General features: G+C 41.4%; 1 protein-coding gene across 3 annotated transcripts; it reads left to right on the top strand.

The window, feature by feature from the left end:
• The first annotated feature begins 1,985 nt into the window (after window positions 1-1,985).
• TMEM9B (TMEM9 domain family member B) lies at window positions 1,986-16,501 on the top strand. Of its 3 annotated transcripts, none has more exons than XM_058545948.1 (5): window positions 1,986-2,116; window positions 4,964-5,055; window positions 8,412-8,520; window positions 10,945-11,079; window positions 15,321-16,501. In XM_058545948.1, the coding sequence occupies exons 3-5, from the start codon at window positions 8,437-8,439 to the stop codon at window positions 15,474-15,476; spliced, it is 375 nt and encodes a 124-aa protein (XP_058401931.1). In that variant the 5' UTR covers window positions 1,986-2,116; window positions 4,964-5,055; window positions 8,412-8,436; the 3' UTR covers window positions 15,477-16,501. The 3 variants fall into 3 exon arrangements, with proteins under 3 accessions (XP_058401931.1, XP_058401929.1, XP_058401930.1); XM_058545946.1 differs by lacking the exon at window positions 1,986-2,116 and adding an exon at window positions 2,312-2,875; XM_058545947.1 differs by lacking the exon at window positions 1,986-2,116 and adding an exon at window positions 7,083-7,221 and having other exon boundaries at window positions 4,986-5,055.
• Window positions 16,502-20,023: the final 3,522 nt, after the last annotated feature.

The raw sequence follows: 20,023 nt of genomic DNA, 5'->3' as shown, positions 1-20,023 counted from the left end.
TGCTTCCTAACCTCCTGACTTACACACTTAAATTTAGAGAAGGCTCTTCTTACTCTCCTGACCATCCCCCACCAGGGAATTTTTCAGGCCTCACAAAGAAGTGACAGGGCCCAGTCCAGGTGGGAGGGTGCACCTGGACCTGTGTCACTCCTTAAAAGGAATGAAGTAGGGAAACCTAGTCACAGGGAAGCAAGGAAAAGGGAGAGGAAGAGTAGGTAATGACTAAGGCCAGTCTTGCCTGTAAACAGAACAACTCCGATGTGACCTGAGGGTCTAGGAAGACCCTAGGTCAGAAATGTCCCCCCTCCTGCCCACTGTGGTGCCCCAGATCCCATATGTACTTCTTGGGGCATCTCAGCATTGCCCTCTCATGGTCAGAAAGGAATCAAGTAGGGATTCAGGTAGATACCTAACTCTGAGAATGACCAGAGGAGACTCTCCCATTCCTTTTCCCTTTTCCAGGTCCCCACAAACATTTATTGGTTTTTACTCTATCCCAGTCTCCAGGCACAAAGATATTAGACCAGGTCTCTGCCCTCCAAGAGCGTGAAATATTTTGGTGGAGGTTGGGAATATAGAGGCAGATATGAAAATAATTTTACCATAATGGGCTAAATTAGGAAAGAGATCTGCACAAACACAGAAGGAGTACATTTAAGTCAGGGAAGGCCTTGTAGCTTAGATGACCTCTGACCTGAGGAAAAAATAAAAGTTATCTGGGTGTGAGCAGGGCAGAATGAGAGGAACTGACCCCTCCACTTCTAGTGCATCACCTAAAATTACATTCATTTTTTTTGGTGGACATATACCTTCCCCAAACCCATGGCTCTCACGTGCCAGTTCCTCCCTGTTACCCCTCTCCTTACAGGTGAGTCCCATTCAGTCTCCAGCCAGGCAACCATCTTAAGTCACACGCCACTCATGGCAGCCACATTCTATACTCTAGAACAGTGATGCCTAATATAAATATTAAATTTTCTAGTAGCCACATTTAAGAAGTAAAAAGGAACAAGTGAAATTATTTTAATAATATATTTTATTTAACTGAATGTATCCAAAATAATTCAACCTTAATCAATATAAAAACAGTATTGAGAATTTTTCTTGTACTAAATCTTTGAAATCCAGTATATATCTTACACTTACAGCATATCTCAATTCAAACTAGCCACATTTCAAGTACTCAATTGCCACATATGGCTAGTGGCTACTGTATTGGACGCTGCAACTCTAAAATTCTGCCTAGACTGAATGTACTTGGTGCTTCTCCATTAAAAGAAGAGCTCGTCAGACTGAGGCATTACTATATATTTCCTCTAAGCCTCTGTACCCCCAATCAAGTCCCTGAGAACAATTTTGAAGAAGATAAGGCCTATGAGGTTTCAGCCAAAAAGTGAGCAGTGCCTTTAGACGCCAGACCTAGACAATTAACCCTAAATTGATCCCAAACTTGCTGACGAGTCAGCTTTTAGCAATCACAGATCCACAGTGCCTCACAGACACATTTGACCCCAGATGTCTCCAGGTTGTCCTCTGGCTAGCAGAACACCCACTACAAACATAGATACGAGTTCATTCTCTCCATATTGAGCCAAGAACCAGAGGCCCAGAAAAGGGAAGTGTTTTGCCCAAGGTCATTCAGCAAAAAAACTGTAGTGGTGGTGATGAGCCCTGCATCCTTTCCACTATCCCCACTCCACACTGTCTCCAATAATTGAAAAATATTTTAATTGGAGACATTGTACCATCTCCAGGGCTCTCCTAAATTACCTGCGGAGGATGTGCCGCACGGGAATGACCAGTCAGCGCTCCTCCAACTCTGACCTAGGCGCCAGCGGCCCTGAACGGGATTGTAGCGCCGCAATCCCCCACCTTTTGGAGTCCTGGGCGGAGGAGGCTACTAGGGCGGTTCTTTCGCCAACTCCACACCTTCCAGAGCCCGGCCCGGCCCAGCCCAGCCCCGCCGCTGTGGCCCAGTTCCTGGCGGCAGGCCGGGCCTAGGCAGTCAGCCCCCAGCGAGAGGCAAGCGGGGAGCCCCAAGCGGAAGCCACACCCGCGAGGGCAGCTCACCGAGGCTGCTAGAAACCCCGCGGGGAGCGGTGTCCGTGGGCGGCAGGTTAGTACCGGGCCCAAAGTGCTGGAGAGGATTCCCGACGCTCTGACTGGGGCTGGCCTTCCCGGGAAGGGATGGCTCGGCCGGTCCCACACCCGTCTCCACGCCGAGCACCCGCCCCGCCCGCGCCGGCGGGGATGGGCCGCCCTCGCAGCCATTCCTGGGGCTTAGGCTCTCTCCGGCCTCCGGGCTCTGGCAACGAGCGGCTTCGGCCTCGCAGGGGTCGCTGGAGGCCACCATCTGAATCCCGGGCTTGCTGGGGGTCTCCCTGGGTGGGAGGCCTGGCCGGAGCACTGGAGGGTCACAGCCCCCGCTGCTTCCGCGCCCGGGAGACGTATCCTAACGCCTGCAAGCTCTGCGAGGCCGAAGCTGCCCGCCCAAAAAAAGACCCCGTCGGTTCCGGAGCCCGAGGGTGGGCCCGGCCGGCACCGGCGCCGCGCAGCCTCTGGGCCCTTCGCGCCGGGAACCGTTTCCGGGGCGGGGGCCTTTTGTAGCTGACCCGGCGCGGCCGGTGACGCGAAGGCCCAGGCGGAAGTGCGGGCGCAGGAGCCGGAGCCCGAGCCGGAGCCGGAGCCGGAGCCGGAGCCCGAGCCTGAGCCCCAGCCGGGAGCAGGTCTCGGGGGCTCCGGGCCGTGGGGACTGCTCGGCCTGGCAGCGATGGCGAGCCTCTGGGGAGGCCTCCTTCGTCTGGGCTCCATGCTCAGCCTGTCCTGCCTGGCGCTCTCGGTGCTGCTGCTCGTGCAGCTGTCAGACGCCGCCAAGGTGAGTCCCGCCCCGCCGTCGCTCCAGACAGGACCTCCCCCCCGTCTCTGGTCTGGCGGAAACTGGGTCTGTCAACCTGCCCCCCTCCCTAGTCCTCCCCCAACCCTGACAGCCCGACCCCTAGCTTCACAGCCCTGGCAGACCCCCCACCTGTCATCCTCCAGACTGCCTGATGGCACTCTCGTCCCTGGCCCTGACAGCCTGACAGTCATCGCCCCCACTCCCACCCCCAGCCCTGACTGTACCCTCCTCTTTCACACCCTGATACCCCGTCCCCAGCTCCACCCAGCCCTGACCGTGCCCACGGCGCGCACAGCAACTCCCCCACCTCCTCGACGTTTCCCTTCCCAGTCCCGACAGCATCACCTCAAACTTTACAACTTCTCCAACTTTGAGAGCCTTTAACTTTCCACCCTTACACTCTGACCGTCTACCGGCGCCCTCCACCAGCCTCACAGACCATCCCTCCCCCATTCCCCAAGCCAAAAGGTTAGGAAGCCCCCCATCTCACAGAAGCCTTCCCTCTTAGGAACTAACTTATCTCAACTCTACCCTGAACAGATTCCCTTCCCATTGCCAGAACTTGCCTCTCCTGGCCGCCTTCCTTCCCAGTAAGACCTAGAGTCTCTCTCACGAGCCTAATATCCTCACCTAACTCCCTCCAGGACCTCTTGGCCTCTTTCTTGCCTTCTATCTTCCTGATAATTTAGTGGGTAAGGAAGGATCCAAACTACAGGAGAGGTGAGGTTGTGGCCTTCTCCCCTGCTCCATTTCTTGGCCCTTCTAGTCCCATCATGTGTTTTCTAGTTCACTTCATGCCTCTGCCCTCTAGACCTGCCCTGGCCCCATACACAGGTGTGCTTCCTCCTTGATGAGCTAGCTCCTTATTGGGAAAACCAGAAGGAATTCACATTAATGTGATGGGAAAACAGAATGATATTTGCATTTTTTTAAATAGGAGCTTTAATCTATAATATCTTTAAATATAGGGGCTGGGAAAGACAGGTTACAGGCAGACAGATCAGGGGGTTTTGATGAGAGGTTCTTGATCAGGGGTTCTTTCTGAAATCTTCCCTACCTTCCACCAGAAAACATTGCTGGCACCCTCTGCATGTCTCCTGTCATCCCTTTGAGTATTGTAATCATGTGTTTGTCAGTCTCCTTTCCTAGGGTGTGTCCTAATTACAGGCAGGGACCTCCTCTTATGCTTATCTGAATCCACCACATTGAGCACAAGCTCTGCCACTGAGCAAATGCTCACTAAGTGGTTGCTGAATGAGTGAATGAATTGTCATCAGCTCTGCCAGACATACCACCATACACAGGAGCAGTGGGCCTTGTCCTCTGGCGCCTAATAAGCGACTGCCTTCTCAGATTTCCCTTTGCCAGGGAACATCTCTATTCATATATTTAGTCACCTCTTCCTCCACCTCTTGAAACTTCCTTTATCAGTAGTTGTCCTCTCTATCTACCAGGGATTAGAAGCAGTTTTCTGGGAAGGGTAGACCAAACTGATCTCAGGGAGACTCAGGCTACTTCCCTTGTGTACTTCCTTTCCAATTGTAGCTGTGTGCCTCTGAAACTTCATCCCTTCTATAGGACTCTGGCCCAGCCTCTTTCATCCATATCACTGCCTTTCTACCAAAGGGTGGAAGGATGGTGGGTAGAAGAATTGTGACTTGTTTTGTGAGTAATTGTTAGTTTGATTCTTCCCCATCCTTTTGTAATCAGCATTCTTATTTGCAGGCACAGCTGTCTGTCTACTGTGTCTTTCTACTGGCAGGTAGATGGTGGTATCATTGGCACAATTTGATTGTCATCAAATTGTACATGTGATTAATAAGTCACAGACCATGTATTAGGTATTATTTCAACATAATTTTATGTAATATATAATGATTCATTAGCATTACCAAAAGAACTTGTGGCTTTTAAAAACGTGTATCTTTTAAAGTTATTTAACGTTTTGAATGAATGGTTTTAGAATATTTAGCAGGGGATGCTTAGCAAAATGTATATAGTCCAGTGTTTTAAAATATTAATGATAAACTGTCAACAAGCTATACTAAGTTTCCGTTTTGGTTACAGAATTTCGATGATGTCCGATGTAAATGTATCTGTCCTCCTTATAAAGATAATTCTGGGCATATTTATAATAAGAACATATCCCAAAAAGATTGGTAAGTATTCAGATAACTGAATTACCTGTCAAATTTATTTCTGTGGTTGTCACTGTTAGCCTAGAATGTTCATCTAAAGTATGTTCGTCTAAAGTTTTCTTTTAAGTATTTCTTTTTAAGCGGAAGTGTTGAATTCCATTTCCATTTGAAAAAGTAAGAATAAGGCCCTGAGTGCATGATGTAAGCCTAAAGGAACATAGCGAAAACACTAAGCCCCAGGTAGGGAGGGTTTTATATGGGCATGGGACTGAGTTTGTGTCCCCTAAACCCATATAGGACCCATAGCTACCTTCCTGTGCCCACTTAAATTTTGGTTCTCCCTGTTGCTTTTTAATGGAGGGTAAGCAAGCCCCGTTTATCTGGGTTATAATTTTTACAACTTGTAGGTTTTGGTGATATATTGCCAAACATAGGAGACTATGTTTAAAAGTGTCAGAAGGCTCAGGAAGGATTGGGAATGTGTTATGCATAAGAGTTTCCCAATTGGTGTGCCATAAATAGGTTATAGGTGTGCCAAGATGTTGATCCCCTCAGCCCTTGGGGTAATCAGGCAGGCCTGTGATGACTGGGATCCTGACTGTCTAGCCACCAGCAGCCTTCTCTGTTTATCCCAGTGGACCTCACAAATGATAGCTTTTTCTACATGTGCCATAAAATGGTGGGGAAGCAATTGTTTTATAGCAGGATGGATGGTCTCCTTCCTGTGGAATTGTGATGTTTTATGGTTTGTAACCATAGAGGAAGATTGCCAGGACAGGCATAGAAGAAAAATAGCTCCAAATAGCTACGTATTTTCACATGTACCTGATTTCACAGCTAAATAGCCCCAAAAGTTTGAAAGCAAAATTAAATTCATTTGGACACGATATTCCAAGCTGACTTTGAAAAGGGCAGCCTTTGAGCATGTTTAGTTTTTCTGATGCCATTGCCTATTCTTGGAATGAAATGCATTTAGGGTCAATCTGATATTGATAAGTATGTTCTGGAGAACTTCTTGTGAACTTCTGTGTTCCACTTTAAATTGTTTCTCGTATTACAAAGTGATTTAGCTACATTCTTACAGGTTTTATATCAGCAAGTTATTTTATATGATATAAGAATGCTCAAATAAGTTTTTAAGTTATTCCTATAAATTTTCCAAATATATTAAGCACTTACAATTAGTTTATTCTATTATCAGCAATAGAATGTGATGCCTATTTCTTGAGTGGCAAATGAACTCACTCTTTAAGTGTTTAGCACTAATCTTTTCACTGACTTTTTGTCATTCCAGTTTCAGACAGAACCATATCTCATTCATCCCTGGTCATTGGTCAAAATGGGGAGCTTTGAAAATAGACAGTTGAAAATAAGACTTGTTTGGGATATTTCTTCCCTCTCTCCCTTGCTTCCTTCCTAGAATTTAGCCTTTTACTGGGGATAGGTTCCCAGTTTCACTGAAAGTTTTTTACTGGCTTTAGGCAAGTTATGATTAATCAGGATGTTATCGCTTTACGAGGCCTCCAATATCTAGCTGGCCCTAGAAATGTTTTTACCTTCTGGCCTCCATTTTATCCAGTTGTTAGCCTTAGTTCTTCATTGACTTATGCTGTCTGACTTGAGAAAAGTTTGAGTTCTCTGGTTTCTTTGGGGCGTGATTTAAGGCTGATAATGTCCTCCTTTGGGCACTAGGGGGAGGTGTTGCCTAGTTCCTAAAGTGGTTGAGTTCTGTATCCGGGTTGTGTGTTTGCAATGACTGGGCGGCCAGAACCAACCTTCCTGCTTTTCTCTCTCACCCTGCACAACTTTTGCACAGCACTCAATATCTCTTTATTAAACTGTATTTGCACTTCTAAAGAAACACTCAATACTCAGCACTTAGATTCCCAAGTAATTCTTAGGTAAGCCTTCTGAAGCTGAAATAGGAAACTAAATAGAAGATGTCTCGGTTTTCCTGAGGTTCAGAGAGAGACGGGGGGCTGATATGGAGACAGGAGCCCTGGATTCTGGTCGTATCAGCTGCTAATTTACTCTGTGACCCTGTGCAGGTGTCCTCTCTGAGCGTTGGGCTGGATGACCTCTATGATTCTGAGATAGACAGCCCTGTAACGGGATTTAGCTTCCTCTGCCCATTTTATGCCTGCACCCAGCTGGATACATTCCTGGTCTTCTATATGTTTGGAACAGGTATCACACACTTGTATGGTGTGAGTTGTGGAACCGTACCCTTATTTGAAATTCTACCAGTTGAGACTTATTTTTTCATTACTACCTTTGTTAAAATTAAATTACCTATTAAGGATAATTGATTGAACTTTTATCATTTATGCCATTTGGGGTTTTCTTTCTTATGCCACAGCTCAGAGGGAAGGGAACACAAAAAAGTATGTTTTGATAGGGCAAAGGGAAAGAATCAGCCTAAAGCATTGGGTGCCCCCAAGAAGGATAGGGGGAGTGAGACAGGGTGCTCTAGTAGAGTTCTTGAGGCAGCAGAAATGCCTAAGGAAGAGACGATGAAGGGAGGAAAGCTGCCCGGCAGCTGGCAGGAGGACAGGGAGCTTTGCCTGGGTTTGCTGAAGGTGACCAGAGTAGGCTCTTAATAGCTGAGGAGAGTAATCATTTAATTATTTCCTCGAATTGACAGATTTCCGGGAAAAGATTTTTTTGATAGAATTGCTTTTTCATAAGCCATAAATAAGTAGCCTGGAAAATGGGGGAAAAATAAACAAACAACATCCAACAACAAAAACATTCAGCCTTTTATTATTTTTTATATACTTCTTCCGGGTAATCAGTTTTCGTTTTAAAATATTTTTGTTGTCCTAATCCTACTTCTCCATGCTTTTTCAATAGACTTTTGTACATTAAGAAAAGTCATTGTTTCTTACTGTGGCTTTGAGTGTTTAGTTTTCAGAGTTTCAGAATTTACCACCTGTTAAATGTGATTAGCCATTCATATACCACACTGTGGCAATTAAGAATGAGGTTAGTTAATTCGTAAAAGAGAGAATCTTATATTTGAACCATGCCCCACGTCACTTTAAATCATTTAAAACAGTTTTGCTTGGTAACGGAACAAGTCTAAATATGACTTGATCTGCTAAGTAGTTTTCGATTCCATTTGGGATTTTTCAGGTGCATTTTTGACTGTTAACAGTAGCACCTTTGAAAATAGCTGCTATGTACGTCTTTATGATTTCTTAACAAATTGCTAATATTGAGAGAGGAAATGATATCACTTTGCTTATTGATTATTTGTTCCTTGTATTCTTTCATTGAGTGAGTTCAGAGATTACTCTGGATTTCAGGAAAATTTTGATCAGTGCAAGTAGAAAATCCAGGTTGGTTTAGGCAGTATTTTCCCTTTGTTTCTTCAGCGATTGCCTTCATGTTGTGGATCCCATGCCTGTGCGGGGGCCTGACATAGAGGCGTACTGTCTACGCTGTGAATGCAAATATGAGGAAAGAAGCTCTGTTACAATCAAGGTAAAAAATAAAATCTATCTTTTGTACTTCTTGAATAGTTCTTGATGGTATCTAGCCAGGAAGAAAAGTTTGGACATCTGAATTCTATTTTAGTTACCTAAACTACTGCTGTTCCTCCTCCTCCCCACCTCACCCGCTCCTTCCTCATCCCCAGCCCCAACTCTAAAAGGATGGGCGTGCTTTCTGCCTGCCTCATGGAGGTGCTTTGTGGATTAATTAGGATGTGTTAGATAGGTGTGATATGTGAAACGCACAAAAATGTCCCACGTGTAATTAGCATATCACAGAAAGATATCCCAGCTTCTCTGTGGGCCATGTATGCCAGAGGCTAGTGAAAGGGCAGCGTGATGGGGCCTCTTCTTCTTGCCCTCTCAACCCTTAGAAAAAAATTATATAGAGAATGACTATTCTAGAAACATCATTTCTGGATTTTAAAGTTTCCTATAGGAAAAGGAATGTAGATTTCTCTCAACACCATTTGGACCTCTAATGAGTTCAATTACTTTATTATGGTGGCTAACAGTTCTCCCCAGTTTTTTTATGTGGAGCTTTCCATTCTTTCCCCCAAAAAAGGCCTCATCGGGACCCTGTGGTGGGCAGCTGTAACAGTTACAAAGGTTTCTGTTGTGATTGACCCAGTGGGAGAGCTCCTGCTCCAGCAGGGTGCTGTCCTATACTGTACTGTTTTATTTATTTATTTTTTTTATTTATTTTTTTTTTTTGTGAGGAGATCAGCCCTGTGCTAACATCCGCCAATCCTCCTCTTTTTTTGCTGAGGAAGATGGCCCTGGGCTAACATCTGTGCCCATCTTCCTCCACTTTATATGGGACGCCGCCACAGCATGGCTTGCCAAGCAGTGCGTTGGTGCGCGCCCGGGATCCGAACCAGCGAACCCCGGGCCGCCGCAGCGGAGCGCGCGCACTTAACCGCTTGCGCCACCGGGCCGGCCCCTGTACTGTTTTATTTTTTAAGAAAGTTTTTTATGTGTAACTTATGTACCCTAAAAGTCACTCATTATAAGTGTACAATTGTGTAAATTTTAGCAAATTCAAAACAATTTTTTAAAATCCAGTTTTAGAACATTCCCATCACCCCAAAAAGTTCCCTCATGCCCATTTACAGTTAATCCCATGCCTACCCCCAGCCCTAGACAGTTGCTATTCTGCTTTGTGTGTCTACAGATCTGGACATTTCATATAAATGAAATCCTACAATATGTGGTCGTCTGTGACTGGTTTCTTTCACTTAGCATAATGTTTTTGAGGTTTATCCATGTTGTAGCATGTATCAGTACTTCATTCCTTTTTATTGCTGAATAGCATTCTGTTATATGAATATACCACATTTTGTTTATCCATTCATCAGTTGATGGACATTTGGATTATTTCTAGATTTTTACTATTGTGAATAATGCTGTCATGATTATCTGTGTACATGTCTTTGTGTAGATATGCTTTCCTTTCTCTCAGGTAGCTTCCTTAGAGGGGTAAGTTTATGTTTAACTTTTTAAGAGACTGCCAGATTGTTTTCCAAAGTGGTTGTACCATTTTATATTCCCACCAGCAATGTAGGAGGGTTCAGTTTCTCCACATTCTTGCTAACATTTGGTATTGTCTGTCTTTAATTACAGCCATTCTAAGGGGGGGGGGTGTCACACAGTACTTTGTGACAGCACACGTGAATTAAGACCTCAAGAAAATCACTGGGGGGCCAGCCGAGTGGCATAGCAGTTAAGTGCACACACTCCACTTCGGTGGCCCAGAGTTCGCAGGTTCGGATCCTAGGCGTGCACCGATGCGCTGCTTGTCAAGCCATGCTGTAGCGGTGTCCCATATAAAGTAGAGGAGGGGCACGGATGTTAGCCCAGGGCCAATCTTCCTCAGCAAAAAAGAGGAGGATTGGCATCGGATGTTAGTCCAGGGCCAATCTTCCTCAGCAAAAAAAAGAGGAGGATTGGCATTGGATGTTAGCTCAGGGCTAACCTTCCTCACAAAAAAAAAAGAAAAGAAAATCACTGGCCTAAAATGTATTTTTGTATATCTAAATTGATCTAAAAGTATTCTTTTGAAATTCATCTGAATTACATTTTCTGTTAGGGTTCCTTTAAGTTATCTTGACAGCAGTGCTGCTGAATCTAGGACACTGTATCCAGGTGAAAAAAGAAAACTGCTGTGCTAGCAGTGGTGACAAGTGATTAGCAGTAGGTGAAGACGGAGTTTTGAAGACTCACAGAAAGATCCCAAAGACAAAATGCTTGCTTGCTTCTTTTTCTTTAAATAGTGCTTTGGTGAAGAGTTGAGTATGTTTCTTATGTTGGAATCTGGTTTGTATAGAAATCCTATATGCTTAGCTTTACTTTTATTATACAAAATTCTGATTTCTTGGTTTGAACAGAAATGTAACTTATTTTGAATTTCCTTTAGGTTACCATTATAATTTATCTCTCCATCTTGGGCCTTCTACTTCTGTACATGGTGTATCTCACTCTGGTTGAGCCCATCCTGAAGAGACGCCTCTTTGGACATTCACAGTTGATACAGAGCGATGACGATGTTGGGGTAAGTTTTTCGCATGCCCCAGATGTTCATGGCCAGTCTGTGTCACCGTCTGAGGTCAAGTGCAAGAGAGAAATAGTCGCATCTAGATGTTCATGTGATGGAGCAGATCCTCAACTGGAGAAGCTCAAGACAGTTCTAGTTTTAGCGTGTGTCTCTTTATGAGGATTGCTCTGTAGAGCCATAGATTCGGTGGTTTAAACTGATGATCCTTGGTGTGTGTACTTACAAGGCCTTGCCCTTCAGTACCAAGGGCGCAATTTTCATTGCCTTTCCCTCTTTACATTGAGAAAAGCATTTGAGATAGTTCTCTCCCAAGCTTCTGAACACCTTGCTGGTCAGCATCACCAAATATTTCAGAAGGCGAAGAGGCTTTAGTGAGGGGAAGCAAGAAGACCGTGATGTTCTTTTCTTAATGAAGTGCAGCTTGATAGCCCACTGATGCTTTCTATTTCCTGTTTTCCTCCTTCTTAAAAAAGAAATCTGATCTTTAACTCTAGAGAAAAGTAAAACCATCACTGCCGATTCTCTTCCTATCTTTAAAACACATTTATATTTGTACATTTGGTTGGTATAATCAGTATATAAATTGTTTTTTGGTCTCCTTTTTTGTGTTAACATTACTTTATTCAAAAACATCCAGAAACATAGTCCACAACTTGTTAATCAGTATAGGTTAGAGAATTATATTGTTTGTTTTGTTATTATCCTGTTTGGGCTTGTTTCCAGATTTTCCACTATTTCATTATTATATATATAATTTTTTTTTTAGAAATTACTTTTTATTTTGGATTACTTTATTGGACTATGTTCCTTAAAGTGGATAAAACTCAGTAGAGTTTCAACAACCAATTCCAAAAGCGAAAGCCAGGGTGAGCCCTTGCCACCCGTAGTCAAAAGTCCTTTTACTCTGGGATGGCTTGTGGACCTGTTGGTAAAAGATGGGAGAAGGGATCCTGACTGGATGGCTTGGCTTATAACTATAAACAGAGCCTGCTTTTTGAGCAATACATTGTTATCTTATGAATATCAGTTAAGAATATTCAACTTATGTGGGCAAGATTTCATTTTTGTTTTGTCAAGAACTTTTATAGAATCACCTCTGTTTGCCTCTTTCCCTTGCTTCCTTTATTAATTCAACTAACACATAATGAGTAACTTTTTCATATCAGATACTGTGCTGGGTACTAGGAATAGAGATGACTAAAACAGAAACAGACATGTAAAAGAAATGATTAATAATAGTATATTTCCACCTTATATTTCTAATCATATAAGAAATGCCTATTTATTTTTGAAGAATTCCAGGAGGGGACTGATAGGCTGGAGTTCTGATGTGGTCAAAAACCAGGCATAGTGGAGCTATTGGGGTGAGAGAGCTTAGAAGGACAGGAGGTTGTGCACCAGAAGCGTTAGTCTCTCAAATACTGTTCCCATGTTCATTTTCATTCACGTATGACAGGTTTTCTCAGCCTCAACAGGATTGAAATTTTGGGTCAGGTAATTCTTTGTTGTGGGGCGGCGTCCTGTTCATTGTAAGATATTTAGCAGCATCCCTGACCTCTACCCACTAGATAGCACCACTCATCCCAGTCATGACAATCAAAAACAACCACAGACATTGCCAAATGTCCCTGGGGGGAAAATCACCCCCAATTGAGAACTAGTCACATATGAAAATGTTATGTATCAAAGAGCACGTAAACCATTTTGTTATTGCCACATAGCTAGAAAGTCTGACTTAAACTATATCTTTTGCAACATTAAATATCTGGCTCCTGATTTTAGGAATAGACAATATAATACACACAGAACATAAAGGAATGATGCACAAATGTAAGAAAGGCATTTGATTGGTGGGGTCATGTGCTTAGTAACCATTTTGTCCACCAGTGATTGATTCTCTGTGTATGTTGACCATTTGAGAACGTTGTCTCTGAGAGGCCTGGCTGACTCTTGCACATCTGTTAATCTGATTCTGGGCAGAGAGGTTTCCTGACCAGAGCTGAGAATTTATGATAACAACTCTAAACAAAAAGAAGATAAATTTAAATTCCTACAATTGTTGCTTATCCAACATGAGAGTTCTTCACTATTTATGGTTTTTTTTAAATGCTTTTGTTAAATTCTCAACTTTCGTTTTCATTTTTTTCCACTTTTGTTCAGTGTAGACCATTTTAAATCAAGTGAGTTAGTACAAATAGTTCAGAAGCTCACTGCAAGTAGTCATAATATTTACTGTATCATATATCCATGACACATCATTGCTATTATCAAAGCATTACATTAAAACATGTTTTGTATTTATTGTAATTTTATCAGGTGTAAAAAGAACAAACATACAAAAGGGTAAATCTGTTTGCATTCTCCCAGCATCCATGACCATGAGCAGCTAGTTCAATCTTGTTCTGATAGGTGGAGAACAGACCAAAAGGATTAACTGGTTTGTTTAGTCCTTTAAATTTGTTCCTTAAGAAGATTTCTCTCCCCCTACCTTGAAGAGTAGATAATAGGACTATGAAATTGAGAGGTGTTCTGCTGGTAAAATACATCCTTCTTCCCAGACTTGTTTATGTCAAAACAAATCAATGGTAATAATATTTTATATACAAGTTCATTGGAGCACCATATTCCTATAATGTCATTTTAATCTACCTGAACAAAATCAGTGTGTTAAGACAGTATGACCCCATGTCAAGTTTAGGTGAGCTAAGTCTTAGTGTTTGTGCTCATTTGTTAGATGGCCTTGGGTAGGTTTATTTCCTTAGGGTAAATCAGGTAATCCAACAACTTTAGCCTTCCTTTTTCCTCATCATCTTCCTTACATCTTTGAAACATTTTATTTATTTTCATTCATATTTATATTATTTTCATTTGTAAAGTTAAAAATAAAAATAAATGGGGTTTGCACGAGCTGTTACTTTATTCAAGTGAGAAGTTGAGACGATTTTGGTAAAGAAGGCAGGGATAGATTCTTTATAGAAAACTCTTTGATGTCTTTGAAATGTAGACATTGTATAAATGTCTTGCTATAAAAAGAAGATCAGGTGTTACAACACCATATAGTTATAGTGGTATATATAGTTATGTGGTGTGTGTAGCTTTCCATAGACATGCTGACTCCTGCCCTGGATATATGATAGAGCTTTTGCAAACATGCAGAGCAAAACAGTATTGTTTCTTTCCTAGAGGCAAAGTTTAGTTTAAGAGGTACGAATTGTGACTTGGATCCTATATTGGAACATTTAGAAGCTTTGCTAACACAGGGTTCAGGAAAAAGAGATCAAGGAAAAGGCAAACAAAAGCAATAAATTAGTATTGAATGCTCTTTGTCATTTAGGCAGCTGTGTTTATATCTCAGTCATAGATTAGCGTGGTGGTTTCCTGTGTGATGACTACAAACATCCAATGGCATTGGTACTTTGCCTAGGATAGGTGTGTTTGCTACACAGATACCTGGATAACCCTTCAACAGCCTCTTTCCTAAGGCAGCAGCTAATATGGACGCCCCTGAGTGCTCAGCAATGAAAGGTTCAAGTCTTATTGAATAGAAATGCTGTAGTAATAATTCCTGACTGTCCTTGGTAATAGAGGGTAGTTGTAGCACTTGAACTGTGTCCCTTTTCATTTCAGATTGGAGAAGGGAGGAAATGAGAAGGCTTTTGGAAACCAGTCCATTTAGTGTATGTGTTAAGAGTGCAGGGAGAGATTAAAACCAACCAAGATAAGATCCTGTCAACTCATCTCCCAGGGTGAATGTGGCCCCAAGCTGGCAAGTGTCAATTCTAATATAATGAGAGCCAGGAAATTAAGAGACAGGTTAGCTATATACTACTGGATAAATCAAGGAAAAGCCCTACTTTCCGTATCTGTAGCATGTAGATATTAATATGAAAATATATTTTCTTCCCCCTACTCATCAGGGAAGCCTTCCCTTTAACATAAATGACCACTGTCTTTGTCTTGGTCTCTGCTTCTCAAGGGGAAATGTCTTTGGAAATGGTGACTCATGGGAACACTTCACAAATACCTCCTCATCACTCATGCTACTTGAACCACCTATTTCTGTAGTTGAATTCATCCTACTTCGGCAGTTGAGTGCCTAGGAGTGCTTGGCCAAGTAGATGGTCTGTGGTTTGAAAAGTCCAGCTGCTCCTATCTGTGTGGTTGGATAACTGCTGTTTTGTGTGTGTGTTTTACATTGATCACGCCATCTCTGATGTTCTCCATTCTTGGACTTTTAGGATCACCAGCCTTTTGCAAATGCCCATGATGTGCTGGCCCGCTCCCGCAGTCGAGCCAATGTGCTAAATAAGGTGGAGTATGCCCAGCAGCGCTGGAAGCTTCAAGTTCAAGAGCAGCGAAAATCCGTCTTTGACCGTCATGTTGTCCTCAGCTAGTTGAGAATTGCATTCAAAGTGACTAGAAAGAAACGAGGCAAACAAATGGGAAAAACTGACTGAGTTTTCCTGGGTTTTGTTTTAATACTCTGTTGATTTCACCAACTCTTGCTGGAAAGTTCAAAACTAGAAACAATAACGTGCTTGGCATTTTCTTTTCTTGTTAATGTATTAATAGAGACATTTTTAAAAGCACACACCTCAAAGTCAGTCAATAAACCTTTTCCTGTTTGTGACTCTTACTAATAAAAATGTCTGCCTGTAAATTACCTTAAAGTCCTTTACCTGGAACAAGTGCTCTCTTTTTTACCACAGTTTTAACTTGGTTTCCAAGATAATTTTCAGGTGGTTTTTGTTGTTGTTGTTGTTGTTAGGGCAGGACAGGGATGCGTGGGAAGTGCTTAACATAACTTCTCTCGAGTCACTTTAGTAAACAAACTTTTGTAAATAGACTTTACCTTCTATTTTCAAGTTTCATTTATATTTTTCAACATAGCCAGCCTCATCAAAGCCCTGACTTACCCATTTGAATTTTGCATTGACTATATTATCTAGGTATCTGGTTGGCCTGTGACTGCACTTCATGGCAAACTGAATCTGAAATGCCTGGTGGCTCATCACAAAATGCAGACTTTCTTCCTGTACTGTGATGTCTGATGCAATGCGTCCTAGAACAAGCTGGCGATTTGCTAGTTTACTCTAACGACTAAACATAGTCTTGGTGTGTGTGGTCTTTCTCATCTTCGTCTAGTATCTTTAAGGACAAATCCTAAGGACTTGGACACTTGCAATAAAGAAATTTTCTTTTAAACTCAAGCCTCCCTGGATTGATGACATACACATATTTGTCAGCATTTCCGGTCAGGTTGAGAGGCAGCTGTTTGAGTTCTGGTGTATGCAGCTTTGAACTAGGACTGGAGTTCTGAGTGCCTCCCTCTGAAAGGTATAACAGTTACTGGATAACTGGCTTTTTCTTCCTCTGGCCTCTTTGGAATGTAACAATAAAAATACTTTTGAAACACCTACCCTTGTATCTATGTCTCCTAACTTCTCTCTCTTCCATCTTTTGCTGTATTGTAAACTTGAAGATGCAAAAACATTTTGTATCCTCTTGTGAGACTACTGTTTTATACCAGTCTAATCATAAAACATCAATACTAAATTATCTGTGTGTACGTGTGTGTGGAGGCGGGGGAAGAGAGTGTATGGGTACTTAGATGGGTCTCTGAAAGTATACAAATGTTATTTTGATAAATTGAGAGATTTAAAATGCATGAAGGAGTACTTATTCTAAGAAACTCTTGGCAAAAATTATATTAGAATTAAATTACATTAAATTCATAAGGATGAGGTTTTAGGAGTTGTTAATGGGTTTTTTGGTTAGTGAAAAACAATTTTTTTAAAATTCACAAATCCAACAAAATTATTGATTTTATTGTTAGTATTAAAAGATATGAGTTCAACTATAACCAAGTGGAATTTATCCCAGGTGTGCAAGGCTGGTTGAACATTTGAAAATTAATTAATAAACTCCATCAATAAACAGGCTAAAGAACAAAAATGACATGATCCTATCCCTAGATGCAGAAAAAGCATTTGACAAAATCCAACACCATGATAAAAATTCTCTGTAAACTAGGAATAGAGAATAACTTTCTCAACTTGATGAAGAATATCTACAAAACGTACAGCTCACATCATACTTCTCACATCATACTTAATAGAAACTAGAAGCTTTCCTGCTAAGATAAGGAACAAGGCAAGATGTCCTCTCTCACCACTCCTTTTCAACATCATAGTGCAAATCCTAACTAATAAGACAAGAAAAAGAAATAACAAGTATACAAATTGAGAAGAAAAAAACTGTCTTTGTTTACAGAGACAGTTTGTCTACATGACATGATTGTCTATGCAGAAAATCCAAAAGAGTCAACCAAAAAAATAAACTAACAAACACTTGATTATAACAAGGTTGCAGGATAGAAGGTTAATATACAAAAGTTAACTGCTTTCCTATATACTAGCAGTGAACAAGTGAAATTAAAAACACAATACCAATTACAATAGCACCCCCCCAAAATGAAATACGTATAATTTAACAAAACTTAAAATATATATATGAGTAAAACTACAAAACGATGAAAGAAATCAAAGAACTAAATAAATGGAGAGATAGTCCATGTCCTTGGATAGGAAGACTCAATATTGTCAAGATGCCACTTCTTCCCAACTTGATCTATAGATTCAACACAATCCCAATCAAAATCCTAGCAAGTTATTTTGTGAATATCAACAAACTGATTCTTTTTTGTGTGTGTGTGTGTGAGGAAGATCAGCCCTGAGCTAACATCCATTGGCGATCTTCCTCTTTTTGCTGAGGAAGATCGGCCCTGAGCTAACATCTGTGCCCATCTTCCTCTACTTTATATGGTACGCCACCACAGCATGGCTTTGACAAGCAGTGCATTGGTGCATGCCCAGGATCCGAACCTGCAAAATTTGAGCCACCAAAGCAGAGCACATGCACTTAACTGCTTGTGCCACCGGGCTGGCGCCTCAACAAACTGATTCTAAAGCTTATATGGAGAGGCAAAAGACCTAGAAAAGCCAACACAATATTAATGGAGAAGAACAAAGTCAGAGGACCGACGCTATCTAACTTCAAGACTCACCATAAACCTATAGTAATCAAGTCAGTGTCAGTGTGGTATTGGCAAAAGAATAGACAGATCAATAGAACAAGATAGAGAGCCCAGAAATAGACCCACACAAATATAGTTAACTGATCTTTGACAAAGGAACAAAGGCAATACAATGGAGAAAATCTTTTCAACAAATGGTGCTAGAACAACTGGACATCCACATGCAAAAAAAATTAAGCTAGACACAGACCTTAACACCCTTCAAAAATTAACTCAAAATGGATCATAAACCTAAATGTAAAATACAAAACTATAAAACTCCTAGACGATAACACAGGAGAAAATCTAGATTACCTTTGGTTTGGTGATGACTTTTTAGATACAACACCAAAAGTATGAATCATGAAAGAAATAATTGATAAGCTGGACTTCATTAAAATTAAAAACTTCTGCTCTGTGAAAGACATTGTCAAGAGAATGAGAAGACAAGCCACAGACTGGAAGAAAATATTTGCAAAAGACATATCTGATAAAGTACTATTATTCAAAATATACAAAGAACTCTTAAAACTCAACAATAAGGCAAACAACCTGATTTAAAAAATGGGCCAAAGACCTGAAAGACTCCTCAACAAAGATATACAGATGGCAAATAAGCATATGAAAGATGCTCCACATCATACATCATCAGGGAAACACAAAATTAAAACAGCAATGAGATACTGCTACACACCTATTAGAACAGCCAAAATTCAGAACACTGACAACACCAAACGCTGGCCTGGATATAGAGCAACAGGAACTCGCGTTCATTGCTGGTGGAAATGCAAAATGGTGCAGCCACTTTGGAAAACAGGTCGGCAGTTTCTTACAAAACTAAACATATGTGTACTATATGATCCAGCAATGCACTCCTTGGTATTTATCTAAATGAGTTGAAATCTTATGTCCACACAAAAACCTGCACATGGATGTTTCTAGTAGCTTTATTCATAATTGCCAAAACTTGGAAGCAACCAAGATGTCCTTCAGTAGGTGAATGGGTAAGTAAATTGTGGTACATCCAGACAATGGAATATTATTTGGCACTAACAAGAAATGAACTATCAAGCCATAAAAATTCATGGAGGAACCTAAATGCACATTACTAAGCGAAAGAAGCCAATCTGAAAGACTACATACTATATGATTCCAACTATAGGACATTCTGGAAAAGACAAAATTATGGAGGCAGTAATAAAACCTGTGATTGTCAGGTATTGGGGGGAGGGAGGGATGAACAGGTAGAGCACAGAGACTTTTTAGAGCAGAAAAACTATTCTGTATGATACTATAACAGTGGATACTTATTATACATTTGTCAAAACCCAGAATGTGCAACACCAAGAGTGAACCCTAATGTAAACTTTGGACTTTGAATAATAATGATGTGTCAATATTGGTTCAGCAATTGTAACAAATATAACACTCTGGGGTAGGATGTTAGTAGCACAGGAGGATGTGGGTGTGTAGGGGCAGGGAGTGTATGGGAACTCTCTGTAGTTTCTGCTCAATTTTGCTGTGCATCTAAGATTGCTCTAAAAAATAAAGTCTATTTACAAGGGAAAAAAATTTTAATAGATATTTTAATAAAATATAGGTTCATGTTAACCTTTCTCGTTATGGCCTTAATCTCTATTTAAAAGAATATTGACCAATATTTGCACATTATGAGACTATTACTTAAAGATATTTTCCATAAATAATTTTGACATAAAATCATAACTCAGATGAATGGGGGGGGTCTTTTTACATAAGAATTTGTTACAAGAGTTCAGTTTTGTAAGCAAACCTATTTAGTATTGCTATGTGTTGTCATATCTACATATTAGGTAGGAAAAACAGCTAAACCAGAACTGAGCAGTT

This window comes from Diceros bicornis, chromosome 7, assembly GCF_020826845.1.
Source record: "Diceros bicornis minor isolate mBicDic1 chromosome 7, mDicBic1.mat.cur, whole genome shotgun sequence".
NCBI lineage: Eukaryota > Metazoa > Chordata > Mammalia > Perissodactyla > Rhinocerotidae > Diceros > Diceros bicornis.
The sequence above is the reverse complement of the archived record's forward strand: the minus strand, read 5'-3'. Positions and strand labels throughout refer to the sequence as shown.

Coding starts and splice junctions, on each gene's coding strand:
- TMEM9B (XM_058545946.1), top strand. CDS start 2,771: ATGGCGAGCCTCTGGGGAGGCCTCCTTCGTCTGGGCTCCATGCTCAGC. Junction 2,876..4,963: donor AGCTGTCAGACGCCGCCAAG/GTGAGTCCCGCC, acceptor TTTTGGTTACAG/AATTTCGATGATGTCCGATG. Junction 5,056..8,411: donor AACATATCCCAAAAAGATTG/GTAAGTATTCAG, acceptor TTGTTTCTTCAG/CGATTGCCTTCATGTTGTGG.